The sequence below is a fragment of the Suricata suricatta genome, chromosome 9, assembly GCF_006229205.1.
Source record: "Suricata suricatta isolate VVHF042 chromosome 9, meerkat_22Aug2017_6uvM2_HiC, whole genome shotgun sequence".
Classification (NCBI taxonomy): Eukaryota; Metazoa; Chordata; class Mammalia; order Carnivora; family Herpestidae; genus Suricata; species Suricata suricatta.
The window spans coordinates 23,607,309-23,621,950 of NC_043708.1; the positions used below are offsets into that span (position 1 = coordinate 23,607,309).

General features: G+C 41.7%; 1 protein-coding gene across 2 annotated transcripts in view; it reads right to left on the minus strand.

Moving 5' to 3' along the window:
- ADCK1 (aarF domain containing kinase 1) overlaps positions 1-14,642 on the minus strand; it is a 163,449-nt gene that overhangs the window by 145,814 nt on the left and 2,993 nt on the right. For both annotated transcript variants that reach the window (XM_029952829.1, XM_029952826.1), the window contains exon 2: positions 1,899-2,122. In XM_029952829.1, the coding sequence (XP_029808689.1) occupies positions 1,899-1,995 (97 nt within the window). In that variant the 5' untranslated portion in view covers positions 1,996-2,122. The remainder of the gene's footprint in view (positions 1-1,898; positions 2,123-14,642) is intronic.

The following is a 14,642-nucleotide window of genomic DNA, read 5'->3' on the forward strand; positions in this document are numbered from 1 at the left end:
CAGTAGACAAATGACTAGTTTCCAAACTGCATGAAGAATTCCCACAAGTCAACAAGAAAAAGACATATAGCCATGTAAGAAAGACACAAGAGACTCGAACAAAAACTTAACAAAAGAAGAAATCAAAGGCATTCTCCTCATTACTAATTAGGGAAATGCAAATTTAAATTGATGCCATCATTACATACCAGATAAAAAATTTTACAAGGTGAGCATATCAAGTGCTGGAGGTGAGAACATAAACTGAATCAACCACTTTGACACTGGCTTGGAATTATCCAGAAACAAGATCTGAGTACCCCTGACTTAGCGCTCTATTCCTAAGTGTATGTACCCTAGAGAAACTGATGTACCAACATTCACAGTGGCGTTCTTCTTTACTAACTCCAAATTGTAAGTGCTCAAGTGCTCATCAGTAGCAGAACAGGGAGTCTTAGACAAGTTAGCCAATACCCTCGCTAATAAAAATAATAACAATAATACTTACAGAGCACTTGCTTTGTGCTAAATGCTGATACTAATCATTACAAATACATACAGAACTTAACTATGTGCCAGGCACTCTTCTAAATAGGCTCCGTTTATTTACTCATATATTTATCATATATTTCACATTTAACCCATGAATAAGGTACAATTATTATCTCCATTTTCTGTGTTTTTTTGGTTGTTTATTTATTTATTTTGAGAAAGAGAAAAAGAGATGCCAGAGCATACACGGAGGAAGGGAAGAGAAAGAGGGAGATAGAGAATCCCAAGCAGACTCCATGCTGTCAGCACAGAGCCCAACTTGGAGCTCACAAGCTGTGAGATCATGTTTTGAGCCAAAATCAAGAGTTGGATGCTTAATCAATTGAGTCACCCAGGCACCCCCTATCTCCATTTTCAAATGAGGACACTGAAGCCAAGTGGTTAACTCATTTGCTCAATACCACACAACTAGTGGTCAAAGCCAGGAGTCTGCCTTCATGGAGCATACCCACAAGATAACGGTATAAGGAAACACCTTTAAGAAAAACCAGCAGATACAAAGTTAGTAAATAGAGGCTCAAGAATTAAAAAAAAAAAAAAAAAAAAAAGGAGCAAGTCCATTGTGACTTCCTTATCTCAGAGGGGGTCTCAGGAAACTTGGAGGAGAGATCTTTTTCTTAATAATGGCTTTATTTAGATATAATTCACATACAAGAAAATTCACCCTTTCAAAGTGTGCAATTCAGTGGTTTTTATTATGTTCACAGAGCTGTACAACTATCACCACTATCTAATTTTAGGAACCTTCCCAACATTGTAAAAAGAAACCTGTACCCATTAGCAGTCAGTTGTCTTGCCTGGTCCCCCGTCTTCATCCCCCAACCCTGGTCCTAGCCCTAGGCAACCACTAACCTTGCTCTGTCATGATCATGCCTATTCTGAATATTTCATATAAATGGAAATATAATCTTTGGTCTTTTGTGATTGGCTTCTTTCACTTGGTATAATGTTTTCAGAGTTCAGACATGTCGTATCATGTGCTGCTACTTCATTTCTTATTGCTGAATGATATTCTATCCTATAGAGACACAATTTGGTTATGCATTAATCAGTTGATGGACATTTGGATTGTTTCCACATTTTGGCTATTATGAACAATGCTAGGCTATGAATATTTTGTATAGGTTTCTGTGTGAACATGCTTTCATTTTGGGGGGATATATACCTATGAATGGAGTTCCTAGGTCATATAATAACTCTACGTTTAACATTTTGAGGAACTGCCAAACTGTTTTCCAAAGTAGTGACACCCTTTATTCCCACCGACAATGTATGAGGGTGGCAATTTCTCTGTATCCTCATTAACACTTATTATTGACTGTCTCTTTCATTATAGCCATCCAAGTGAGTGTGAAGTGGAATCTTACGGTTTGGAGCAGAGTTCTTCACTGTAGGTTGAACTTGACCTTGAATTTCACAAGGGCGGTCTCTTCCATCCTCAAGCCTTCGCACAACCTCTGCCATGTCTCTCAGACCCCTGGTAGGAATGGACTCCTGTCTGTGAGCAAGGATAGGCTCAAGTCCTTCACTTTCAGTAGATCTTTCCACCAGTCACAGCCAGACCTGCCAATTCTCTTGCTGGATGCACACCCTAAAAAAAAAAAAAAAAAGTTCACAGATCTACCCACTATGAACAAAATTACTTCTCCTATTGGCTGAGTCTGGCCTTGCCCATTCAGAGAGTCTTCCATTGTCAAGTTGAGAGATCCTAGATTCTTCCTCTCACTCTCTGTTTCTGGACTGCTCAAAGAGAAATACTCTAACCTGTGGAAGCTTCTCTTTATTGCCCTGAGAAAATTTTGATTTGCCTTTGTCAGAAACAGGCATGTAGGTGGTTTATTTTATGGAGGGGCATAAATTCATTAATTTTTCTGAAGTCATGCAACTCCTTCCACCCATCTTTTGATTTCTTTTGAGAGCATCCTAGGTAAATCAAAGATTTTACTTCTACCATAAGAAAAATAGTACAGCTGCAACAATGAACCACCAGTGACTCCTCAGCTTTGGATGTAACAGGGGGTGGCGGGGTCTGTGGCCCACATTCCCACGTGACAAAATGCATTCTAGAGGACTGCCACCATGGGACAATGCAGGCGCAGCTCCGCTGGTTTCCAAAAGCAGTGGGAAGCCCACATTTTTATTAAAATCTCATTTTGAATTGTCTACAACTAATTCAAAAATCTTAAAGTATGTGTGTGGGGGACAAACAGAATACTCCTGAAGACCAGATTCAGTCCACAAGCCCCAGACGGACAATCTGCTGGGTGTGAGGCTGTCAGTGTTTCACTGAGTCCCCCAAATTAGCACAGGATCTGGCACAGAAAAATCAAACAAAAAAATTTTTTTGCTGGTACCGAAAAAATTTTTTCTGACAATTTTTTTGATAGATTTTTGAAGAATAACAGGAGATATCTATTTAGTCCTCACTGTGACCCAGGCACTTAAGCACTTTCCACTCATTACCACATGTCATCTTCACAGCCTTATGAGGTAAGTAGACTTGTTCTGCTCAGGGTTACAGAGCTAGGAAGCAAAGGGCACAGGACTCAAACTCATGTCTGACTCCAGATTTCTTAGAAAAGTAGAATCAGGGGCACCTGGGTGGCTCAGTTGGTTAAGCGCCCAACTCTTGATTTCAGCTCGGGTCATGATCTCACAGTTCATGAGATCAAGCTTCACCTCGTGCTCTATGCTGACAGTGTGGACCCTGCTTGGGATTCTCTTTCCTCTCTCTGTCTGCCCGTCCCCACTCACTCTCTCTCACTCTCTCAAAAATAAATAAATAAGCACTAAAAAAAATAAAGAAAAAAAAAAAAGAATCTTCCACTTCAGGGCCAGTATGGAATAGCAGTTAAGATCATATTCTTTGGAATTAAGGTCCAGATTGGTCACTTTGTATTTGTCATCTTGGGCAATTTACATAACATCTCTAAGCCTCCATTTCTTAGTCTGTAAAATGGAGATAAGAAGAATTAACTACTGGGGTGCCTGGTTGAGTGTCTCAATTATGATTTCGGCTCAGGTCATGCCAAGATCCACGCTCCATGCTGAGCGTGGAGCCTGCTTAAGATTCTCTCTCTCCATCTGCCCCTCTCCCCAGCTTGCATGCTCTGTTTCTCTTTCTCTCTCACTCTCTAAAATTAAAAAAAAAAAAGTTTTAACTATTCATAAGGCTGTTTTAAGGGGTAAATGAGTTAAACAGACACAGAGGAGCTTACCAGCAAATAATAACTATTCTTATTGTGCCAGTATTTTCCCCCTTAGGGCTATTAAACCCAGAGCCACACACGCACACTGAAGCTTCTTCATCCACAAACGGGCATATTCCGGTGGAATATCTTGCTACTAGAGAAGAGACAAGGAAGTAATGTAAGGAGTCACTTCAGATATCAGATGGCTGCCTTCTGAGCTGGCAGCACACTTGATAGGAATGAAAATGATCAAAATAAATGACAGTGCTCAGGGCAGGGGGCAAATTGTTCCCCTGCCAGGCTATTCAATAGAAAAAGGAATAGTTATCTTGGGTCTAAAGCTTCATCCCCACTGGAGCCTTACGTTTCAAATCCCTTTCAGGTTAGAGCCAGCTTTCAAAAAGAATAATTAAATCTGAAAAGAAATGGGGTCAGCGGGTCTTGCAGCGCTTTTGCAGAGGAAGTCTCAGAGCTCAGGAAGGAAGTCTCTGACAGCAAAGCTGTTTTCCTGTATGTATCTCAAACAGAAGGAAGGCTCCATCCCGGAAAGGAGATGTAGGAGCCCATCCCACCGCCTACAAGTTCACGCTAACTTTAAGTCATCTATAGTCAAATAATCGATTCTACTCAAAAACTGCTGCATTTCAGAACAATTTCAGTGTGTCTAATAAAATTACTGTTATCTTTAGTGACAATATAAAAACAGAGATTGCAGGGTGTCTGGATAGCTCAGTAAGTTAAGCCTCCGACTTCGGCTCAGGTCATGATCTCAGTTTGTGGGTTTGAGCCCCACGTCAGGCTCTGTGCTGACAGCTCAGAGCCTGGAGCCTGCTTTTGATTTTGTGTCTCCCCCTCTCTCCGACCCTCCCCCTCTCATTCTTTGTCTCTCTCTGTATCAAAAATAAATAAAACATCAAAAAAATTAAAAAATAAACACAGAGATTGCATTCATGATAATAAAGAAATGAAATACCCGGGAATCAATATCCTGAGAGATGGGTACAATCTATATAAAGAAAACACCAAAATATTATTGAAAGATATGAAAGATTTTAATAAGTCAAAACCTAAATAGTATTCCTAAGACATAAAACTGTAAAGATATCAGCTATCTAAGCTAATTCATGGTCACCTTAATAACAGTATTTCTAAAACCTTTTCAAAAAATACTCAACAGGGGCACCTGGATGGTTCAGTCAGTTGAGTGTCTGACTTTGGCTAGGGTCATGATCTCATGGTTTGTGAGTTCGAGCCCTGCATTGAGCTCACTGCTGTCAGCATAGAGCCCACTTAGGATCCTCTCTGTCCCCATCTCTCTGCCCCTCCCCTACTCGTGCTCATGCTCTCTCTCGCTCTCTCTCTCTCTCTCTCTCTCAAAAATAAATAAAAATTTTAAAAAAATACTCGGGGCACCTGGATGGCTCAGTTGGTTGAGCATCCGACTTCGGCTCAGGTCATGATCTCTTGGTTCGTGGGTTTGAGCCCTGCATCAGGGTTTGTGCTGACAACTCAGAGCCTGAAGACTGCTTCAGATTCTGCATCTCCCTCTCTGCCCCTCTCTGCTCATTCTCTTTCTCTCTCTCAAAAATAAATAAGTGTTAAAAAAAATTTTTAGGGGCGCCTGGTTGGCTCAGTCGGTTAAGCAGCCAACTTCAGCTCAGGTCATGCATGATCTCGCAGTTCGTGGGTTCGAGCCCCACGTCAGGCTCTGTGCTGACCGTTGCTCAGCACCTGGAGCCTGCTTCTGATTCTGTGTCTCCCTCTCTGACCATCCCCCGCTCAGGCTCTGTGTCTCTCTCTCTCAAAAATAGATAAACGTTAAAAAAAGTTTTTTTAAATACTCATCAATGGGGTGCCTGAGTGGCTCAGTTGGTTGGGCGTCCGGCTTCAGCTCAGGTCATGATATCACAGTTCATGGGTTTGAGCCCCGTGTCGGGCTCTGTGCTGACAGTTAGCTCAGAGCCAGGAGCCTGCTTCAGATTCTGTGTCTCCCTCTCTCTCTGACCCTCCCCTGCTCGCGCTGTCTCTCTCTGTCTCTCAAAAATAAATAAAAAACATTAAAAATTTTTTTTAAATACTCATCAAAATAATTCTAAATTTAATTTGGAAAAACATTAATGAAGAGATACAATATCATACTTCTTATTCACTTATTTATTCATTTTATTAATATTGCATTTTACTTAACTTTGCTTTTACAGCTTTATTACAATATATTTCACATCCCATAAAATTCACCTTTTAAAGGGCCCAGATTGGTGGATTTTAGTATACTCACAGAGTTCTGCCGCCATCAGCACTATATAATTTTTCAACACTCCAAAAAGAAACCTTTGTACCCACTAGTAGTCACTCACCTTTCCCATCCTCCACCCCTACCCAACCAGCTCAGGTAAATTTTTTTAAGTAAGTTCTACACCCAAAGTGGGGCTTGACTCACGACCCCAAGATCAAGAGTCCCATGCTTTACCAACTGAGCCTGCCAGAGCGACCCCCCCCAGTAACTATTAATCATTTTGTCTCTATGCATCTGTCTATTCTGGAAATTCTATACAAATGGAATTATATCTGGCCTTTTGTGTTTGGCTTCTTTCACTTAACATAATGTTTCCAAGGGTTCTATAGTCAAGAATATAAACTTGCACAGAGATCTGGCTTTGTCCTCAGCTTTTGAGGACTAATTTCTAAGCTCTTGAAATGTCACGCTTCACAGGAGCACGTTGTTTGCCTGGGAGTCTGGGTCACCAGATTATCTAAGAATATAATTTAGGGTGCGGACTGGGCACACCAAATACTCTTAGAGTAGGGGCTGGGCAGAAAGTCCAGCAACGTGCTTTAGTGTAGGGGTCTAGGTTATCCAGTATCAGTAGATGTCTGGAGGGGCTAGAGACTGACATCAGCCACATAAGCAATCATTCACACCTACATGATGGAGGCCCAGTAAAAACTTTGGATGTCAGGACTCAGGTGACCTTGTCTGGTTGGCAATACTTCCTGCATATTGTCATACATCAAAGCCAGGAGAGCAACGCTGTCCTGGCTACACAGGGAGAGGACAGATGGATTCTTCATATTTGGAATCCTCCTAGATTCTTTCCCTATGCACTTCTTTCTTCCCTTAGTTGACTTGAATCTAGATCCTTTTCCTGTAATAAACCATGAGGATGACACCTTTCAGTGAGTTCTGTGGGTCCCTCTAATGTATTATCAAAACTAAGAGGGGGGTGCTGGGGTACCTCAGTTGGTTACGCATCCAACTCTTGATTTCAGCTCAGGACATGATCTCACAGTTCATGGGACTGAGCCCCGCGTCAGGCTCTGCACTGACAGAACCATGAGATCATGACCTGAGCCAAAAACCAAGAGTCAGAGACTTAATGGGCTGAGTCACCCAGGCACCCTGTCCCTATTCTTGCTTTTGTTTCCCTTGCCTCTGGAGACATATCTGGAAAGAAGTTGCTATGTTCAATGTCAGAGAAGTTACTGTCTGTGTTATCTTCTAGGATATTTATGGTTTCAAGTCTCACGTTCAGATCTTTAATACATTTTGAATTTATTTTTGTGTATGGTGTAAGAAAATGGTCCAGCTTCATTCTTTTACACGTTGCTGTTCCCCATACCATTTGTTACTGGGGGGGAGTGTATTTTTACCCATTGGATATTCTTTCTTGTTTCGCCAAAGATTAATTGACCATATAATTGTGAGGTCATTTCTGAGTTTTCTATTCTATTCCATTGGTCTATGTGTCTATTTTTGTGCCAGTACCATACTGTTTTGATTACTTCAGCTCTGTAATGTAACATAAAGTCTGGAATTGTGATGCCTCCAGCTTGGCTTTCCTTCTTCAAGGTTGCTTTGGCTATCAGGGGTCTATTGTGGTTCCATACAAATTTTAGGATTGCTTGTTCTCACTCTGTGAAAAACGCTGGTAGTAAACCTAAAGCCAGCAGAAAGAAGGAGATCATAAAGATTAGAGCAGAAATTGATGATACAGAAACTAAAAAAACAACAGAACAGATCAATGAAACTAGGAGCTGGTTCATTGAAAGAAAGTACTAAAATTGAAAAAAACTTCTAGCCAGATTCATGAAAAAGAGAAAGGACCCAGACAGATAAAATCACAAATAGGAAAGGAGAAATAACAACCTATACCACGGAAATACAAAGTTATAAGTAAGAAAACTAAGAGCAAAGTTAGGTTGATTAAGTTTTGGGGTGAGGGAGGTTTGTGGGGGCCGGAGCCGACAAACAAGAAAGAATTCTTAAAGGTGTCTTTGGTGTAAAAAAGTGATTTTATTAAAGCCTGGGGACAGGGCCCATGGGTAGAAAGAGCTGCACTGGGTCTGACAGGTAACTCATAAACCCTCAGGTTGGGAGGGGGTCAGGGATAAAGTTAGTCTGTAAGGTATTTTGGCAGCAAGGTTTCTCGGACCTTGAGGGGCTAGCTCTTGCTAGGAATATGCCATTTATTACCGTTTAATAAAACCTCAGTCCTAAGACCCTTCAGTTGTGTGTACTGGGGGCCATAAGCTTGGAGCATAATTGCCAGCATACATCTTGGGGCGGCTGAGATAAAAGAAATTGACTTTCAGGATCCTTGAGTTTGGGATAATGTTAAGTGAAGGTTCTCTTTTGCCCCCAGCAAAACGTCATCCTTGAGGCAGCTGAGCTCCTAGGGGGAGGTCACTCTGCCAGTCTCAAGGACTTGTCGATAGGCTCTAGGCAGTAAGGGAATTTAATTTTTCATTTGCCTTAGTTTCTCACATCACCAAGGCAAGCATTTAAACCCCTTTCCTTTGTTCTTGGGTAGCCAGGAGTATCTCAGGAATATCACACATATTCCACCTGGGGGCTGGGCGGTGTGCTAGCTTGTTCTTTATCCCTTAGCCTGCCTCATGCTCCCCCATCAAGGTGGCATGCCCAGGATGCACAGCTAGTGAATAAGGGAGCCAAGAGAGGAGCTTTGGAATCTGTGTGTTTAACCACTTTGGAAACTGACTTCAGAATCTATGTGTTTAACCACTCAACCCTGTCACCTCACTTGTGACTACGGAGTCACAGCTGGTTAGAAATCAAGCTAGGTCCTCGCTTCTCTGAAAATGAATTCCCCCCTCTATCTGGAATACCAAGAGTGGAGTGAACTGATGGGTCCTGGAAACCTGGAGCAGCACCAATTCTGATCCACACTGGTCTCTCCATTTTGAGCAGACAGCTGCTGATTACCTGTGATAGAGGGCTGAGTGTGGCAGGAAGACCCAGCACAGAGGGACACAGACCCCCTCCCCCACACATGAATAAAGGCCTTGGCCTTGGCATATAATATCATATTATTTTTGCAGTAGATTATGTTTTGCCAAGATCGTTATCAAAGTCAGATGCTCTTCTCCATACATCCCAAGGACAATGAGGGACCATGACTGGTAGAAATGCTTCACACGCATGTGCTTCTGTGAGAAATGAGAGTGGATGGGAGAAGCACTTCTCCGCCCCTTTCTTTCAATCCTGCATCCTTGGTCTTGGTCTGTATCTTACGGACTCCCCATGTTAATTACTTTAACCTTGTCCTTAGTGGCCTCCTTTGTCTCTCATCGCCATAGAAACCCACTGGGACTTGAGAACTGTCTTTATTGCCAGTTTCTGTGACACAGCCCTCTATTTAAGCCTCCTTCAGCTCCAAATCACCTGCTGAATTAAATCTAAGCTCCTTGATCTTGGCTTCCGGGAGTTTCTCTAATTTGCTCCTCTTTTATACTCTTTCTAGAAATAACACATTCCTGGAGCAGAGGTTAAAGCAGAGCAATGTCAAACAAAATATTAGCAGTAATAACTAATATATTTACATAGTGCTTTAGAGTTAAGTAAAACATATTCACCTACACTCCCTCAATTAAACCCTCCATGCTATATGTACAGCAGGTAACATGATCAGCGTATTAAGTTTGATAAAATTGAGGCCCAGAGAAGTTCGGTGTCTCAACTGATGAGGAGAACAAAAGGCAAGAGAAATGTAGATAAAATTAAACTTCCTTACAACTTGCAGCCCATTGATAAATTCTTGAGACAGGCAGAGTGTGACTTGCCTCAAGGAACTCACAACTGCCTTAACGTTAATGCTTTGCTAGAGGCAAAAAGAAACCTTAGCTTGACTATAGCCAGACCTCCAGGATCCCTTAAGTCTTCTTTAACATAGGAAAATCTCTTCAGAAATGTCCTTTATGTCTACCCTCCTTCGCTCTCCCCCCGCAAACTTAAAAGTATACAATCAATCTTTCCTCACAATCCCAGTCCAGTTCTTCTGCCCTTGGGTTCTGTTCCCAAGCTTTAATAAAAACACCTTTTGCACCAAAAAGCCTCAAGAATTCTTTCTTAACAGTTCACTCCTAGTCCATATCACATCCCCCATAACACAGTTTATTGGTGAAGCTATAGCCTGAATTTATATCTTCAGACTCCTAGACTGTGCTTGTTACATTACACAATGTGATCAATAATCATGCATTTACCAAAATAGTTGGGTTTTTTCTTTTGGCTTATATCCTGCGACAGACAAGATTCTAATATCTATCCCAAGATCTCCTCCCTGCCCGCCCCTTAGGTACATGCCCAGCCTAGTCCCTGGGGCTGTTAATACAGTGAGACAACGGTCCCCTGTTTATGTCATTCTATGGCAAAGTTGACTATATTTTTTTAATGCTGACTTTTAAATGAAAGTTTTATTAATTGTGCTAGAGAGAGAGTGTGAGAGGAAGAACGAACCAGTGGGAGAGGGGCAGAGAGAGAGAAGAGAATCCCAAGCAGAGCCTGAAGGGGGAACACATAACAGGAAGAGCATGACCTGAGCAGAAATCAAGAGTTGGACACTTAACCAACTGAGCCATCCAGGTGCTCCTAGGTTGACTATACAATAAGGAGGTTATTTGGACGGGCCTGACCTCATCAATGAGACCTTTAAAAGCAGAGACTTTCCTCCAGCTGGTGGCAGCAGAGAAGGTTGGAGAGATGTGCCCCAGATGGCCTGGAAGAAAGCAAACGTCCATGGTGGGAAGGACCTGAGAGGGTCCAGCAGGAGGTGTGAGTAGGCCCTGCTGACAGCACACAACAAAATAGGAACCTCAATCCTACAACGGCAAGAAATCAAATTTTGCCAACAAGAATGCACTTGAAGATGAACTTTTCTAAAGGACCTCAGCCTGATGGGAATCCAGCCTGGCCAATATTGTGATTTGGGCCTATGAAACCCTGGGCAGAGAACCCAATCATGCGGTGCCAGCCTTCTGACCTGCAGAAATGTGAGCTAATACAGGGGTATTGTTTTAAGCCACTAGGTTTGTGATAATTTGTTACATGACAATAGAAAATGAACACAGGGGAGCCTGGGTACCTCAGTAGGTTGAGAGTCTGTCTTCAGCTAAGGTCATGATCTCACAGTCCATGAGTTCAAGCCTTGCTTCGGGCTCACTGCTATGCATGTACAGCCCTCTTTAGATCTCTGTCACCCTCTCTCTCTCTTCTTCTCCTGCTCACTCTCTCTCTCAAAAGTGAATGAACACACACACACACACACACAAAGAAGAAAATGAATAGATTTTCCATTTATTTTCTAAGAGTAGGGTCGTTAGAGCTAGACCAGGCTTTGTTTTTTTTAATTCTCATACAGTAAAACTGACTTTTTTGGTATACAGTTCTATGAATTTTAACACATGCATAGATGCATGTAACCACCATCACAATCCAGACACAAGACAATTCCAACACCCCAAAAAACTTCCTTGCAGGGGTCACATCTGTCCCCCACCCTGGCAATGGTTCTGTCACTTGAATTTTATCTTTTCAGGAATAACTGCATGGAATCCTATACAGTTAACCCTTGAACAACATGGGTTTAAATCACAGGGTCCACTTATAAATGGACTTTTTAAAATATAATACAGTACTGTAAATGTATTTTTTCTTATGATTTTCTTAATAACATTTTCTTTTTCTAGCTTGCCATATTGTAAGATTTAAGTTACTTTATCTTTTTTAAATCTTTTTTTAAGTTTATTTTTATTTATTTTGAAAAAAAGAGAGCAAGCAGGGGAGGAGCAGAGAGTGAGGGAGATAGAATCCCAAGCAGAATCCCAAGCCCTAATGTGCAGCTTGAACCCACAAACCATGCGATCGTGACCTGAGCTGAAATCAAGAGTTGAACGCTTAACTGACTAAGTAACCCAGGTGCCCCTTAAGTTATTTTATCTTATGTTAAGTTATAGTAGTTAGGTTTGGGGAGAGTCAAAATTATATAAGGATTTTTGATTGCATAGAAGATCGATGTCCTTAATTAATCCTTGCATTGCTCAAGAGCCAACTGTAGGGGTGCCTGGGTGGCTCAGTTGGTTAAGCCTCTGACTTTGGCTCAGGTCAGATCTCACATTCGTGGGTTCGAGCCCAACATCAGGCTCTGTGCTGACAACTAGCTCAGAGCCTGGAGCCTGCTTCCAGTTCTGTGTCTCCTTCTCTCTCTGACCGTCCCCCTCTCATGCTCTGTCTCCCTCTGTATCAAAAATAAATAAAACATTAAAAATTCTTAAAAAAAAAAAGAGCCAACTGTAATATATAAGTTTTAGAGACTGGCTTCTTTCAGCATGATGCCTTTCAGATTCATCAAAGTTTAAATTTTGAGAGAGAGGGACAGAGCACGAGCAGAGAAAGGGAGACAGAGAAGACACAGAATCTGAATCAGGCTCCAGGCTCTGAGCTGTTAGCACAGAGCCCTACGCCAGGATCAAACCCACGAACCATGAGATCATGACCTGAGCCAAAGTTGGACACTTAACCAACTAAGCCACACAGGCACCCCTAAAAAAAATTTTTTTAATGTTTGTTTATTTTTAAGAGAGACAGAGACAGAGAGACAGAGTGCAAGCAGGGAGGGCAGAAAGAGAGACACACAGAGAATTGGAAGTAGGCTCCAGGCTCTGAGCTGTCAGCCCAGAGCCTGAAGCGGGGCTCAAATTCACAGACCCTAATATCGTGACCTGAGCCAAAGTCGGATGCCTTAACTGACTGAGCCACTCAGGTGCTCTTAAAACGCTTTATCTAGAAGTTTAAAAACCAGAAAAAAGTAGGTGTCTGGCTCAGTCAGTAGAACATGCAACTCCTAATCTCAGGAATGTGAGTTCAGCCCCATATTGCACAGAGCTTACTATTTAAAAAAAAAAAAAAAACCTAGAAAAAGGTACCACAAATAAAAGGATATTGACACTAGAAGAGATCTTTGATATTATCTGGGCCCACTCTATGCTTTTACAGATAAAGAGTCTATATCCATTAGGGGTTGAGGACTTGCCCAGCATTGTTCAGGCACAGATTAGGAGAGAGATTCAATCTTCTTTGTAGTAAAGTAAACCATCAAAATCTATCAAGTGTGATAAATGTTAAGACTGGGGGACGTATTACTGGAGCACAGAAGACAAACATTGTATAAAGTCCTTTTTGCTGCTAATGATAGAGAACCAATTCAAACTAGCTTAAGCCAACAAAATAATTTATTGGCTCACTTAATTAAAAAAAATTCAGGATGGTGGGACACCTGGCTGGCTCAGTCAGAGAAGCGTGTGACTCTTGGGCTTGTGAGTCTGAGTCTCATGTTGGGTGTAGAGATTCCTTAAATAAATAATTTTTTTTTTCCTTAATTCAGGATGGTGTGGTCTTCAGGTGCTGCTGAATCTAGGATCTCCCATGATGTTGTCAGAGGTCTCAACATTTCTCAATCTCTTATTCTCCTTCTCTTTACCCTTCTGGTCTCCTTGTTTTTGCATGGTGACCTCATACTTTCCTGTCACAGGCTCTTGCAATATGCCAGGATAGATAAATACTGGTAGCTCAAGCCTAAATCTTACAGCTTCTGATCCAAAAGAAGGATGGATGCTTCCTCTCCATTCATTCTATTGATCAAACTTCTGCCCATTCCTTTTCAGAGTCTTTTACTGATTTCTCATCTCTCCAATCTCTAAATATGGGAATTCACTCCAGAAGGCTGTGCTTGACCGATTTCTCTTCTGTAGCTATAATAACTTTCTAGATAATACTCATCTGGTATCATCAATACTCACAAAGGTCTCCAGCCCAGACCTATTCCCCTACACTTCAAACTCATATATACAACTGCTTACTTGACATTTTTACTTGGCTATCTATGTCTAACATCACTTCAGATGTAAGATGTTCAAAACCAAACTCTGAGCTCCCACACATATGACTCTCTTGCAGTTTGCCATCTTAGTAAATAGCAATCCTATCCCTATAATTTCTCAAACATAAACCCTCAGAGCCATCCTTGATTATTCTCTTTCATATTTCATCATCAAAATTTCTTAGTTCTACCTTCAAAATAAATCCAGATTCCAATCTCTTCTTACTGTCTCTACTACTGCTCCCTCTCTACACCATCAGCATCTATCCCCTGAATTATCACAAAAGCCACCCAATTGGTCTCCCTGTTTCCTTCCTTGCTTCTTGGAGTCTATTTTCAACACAGCATTTTAATGATCTTCTTAAGACACAAATCAGGGGTGCCTGGGTGGCTCAGTCGGTTAAGCGGCCAACTTGCTCAGGTCATGGTCTCACTGTCTGTGGGCTCACAGTCTATGGGTTTGAGCCCCATGTCGGGCTCTGTGCTGACAGCTCAGAGCCTGGAGTCTGCTTCAGATTCTGTGTCTCCCTCTCTCTCTGCCCCTCCCCCACCCTCTATCTCGCTCTCTCTCAAAATAAAGACATAAAAAAATAAAAAATTAAAAAAAATTTAACCCCCCCACAATTCAGATTGTGTGTTTCTCTGCTTATAATCTCCACTGTGATTTCCATATACTACAAAGGAGTGATCGCCAAGATACAATAAGTGGAAGAAAAGCAAGGTAGAAAGAAGTGTGTATGGCATC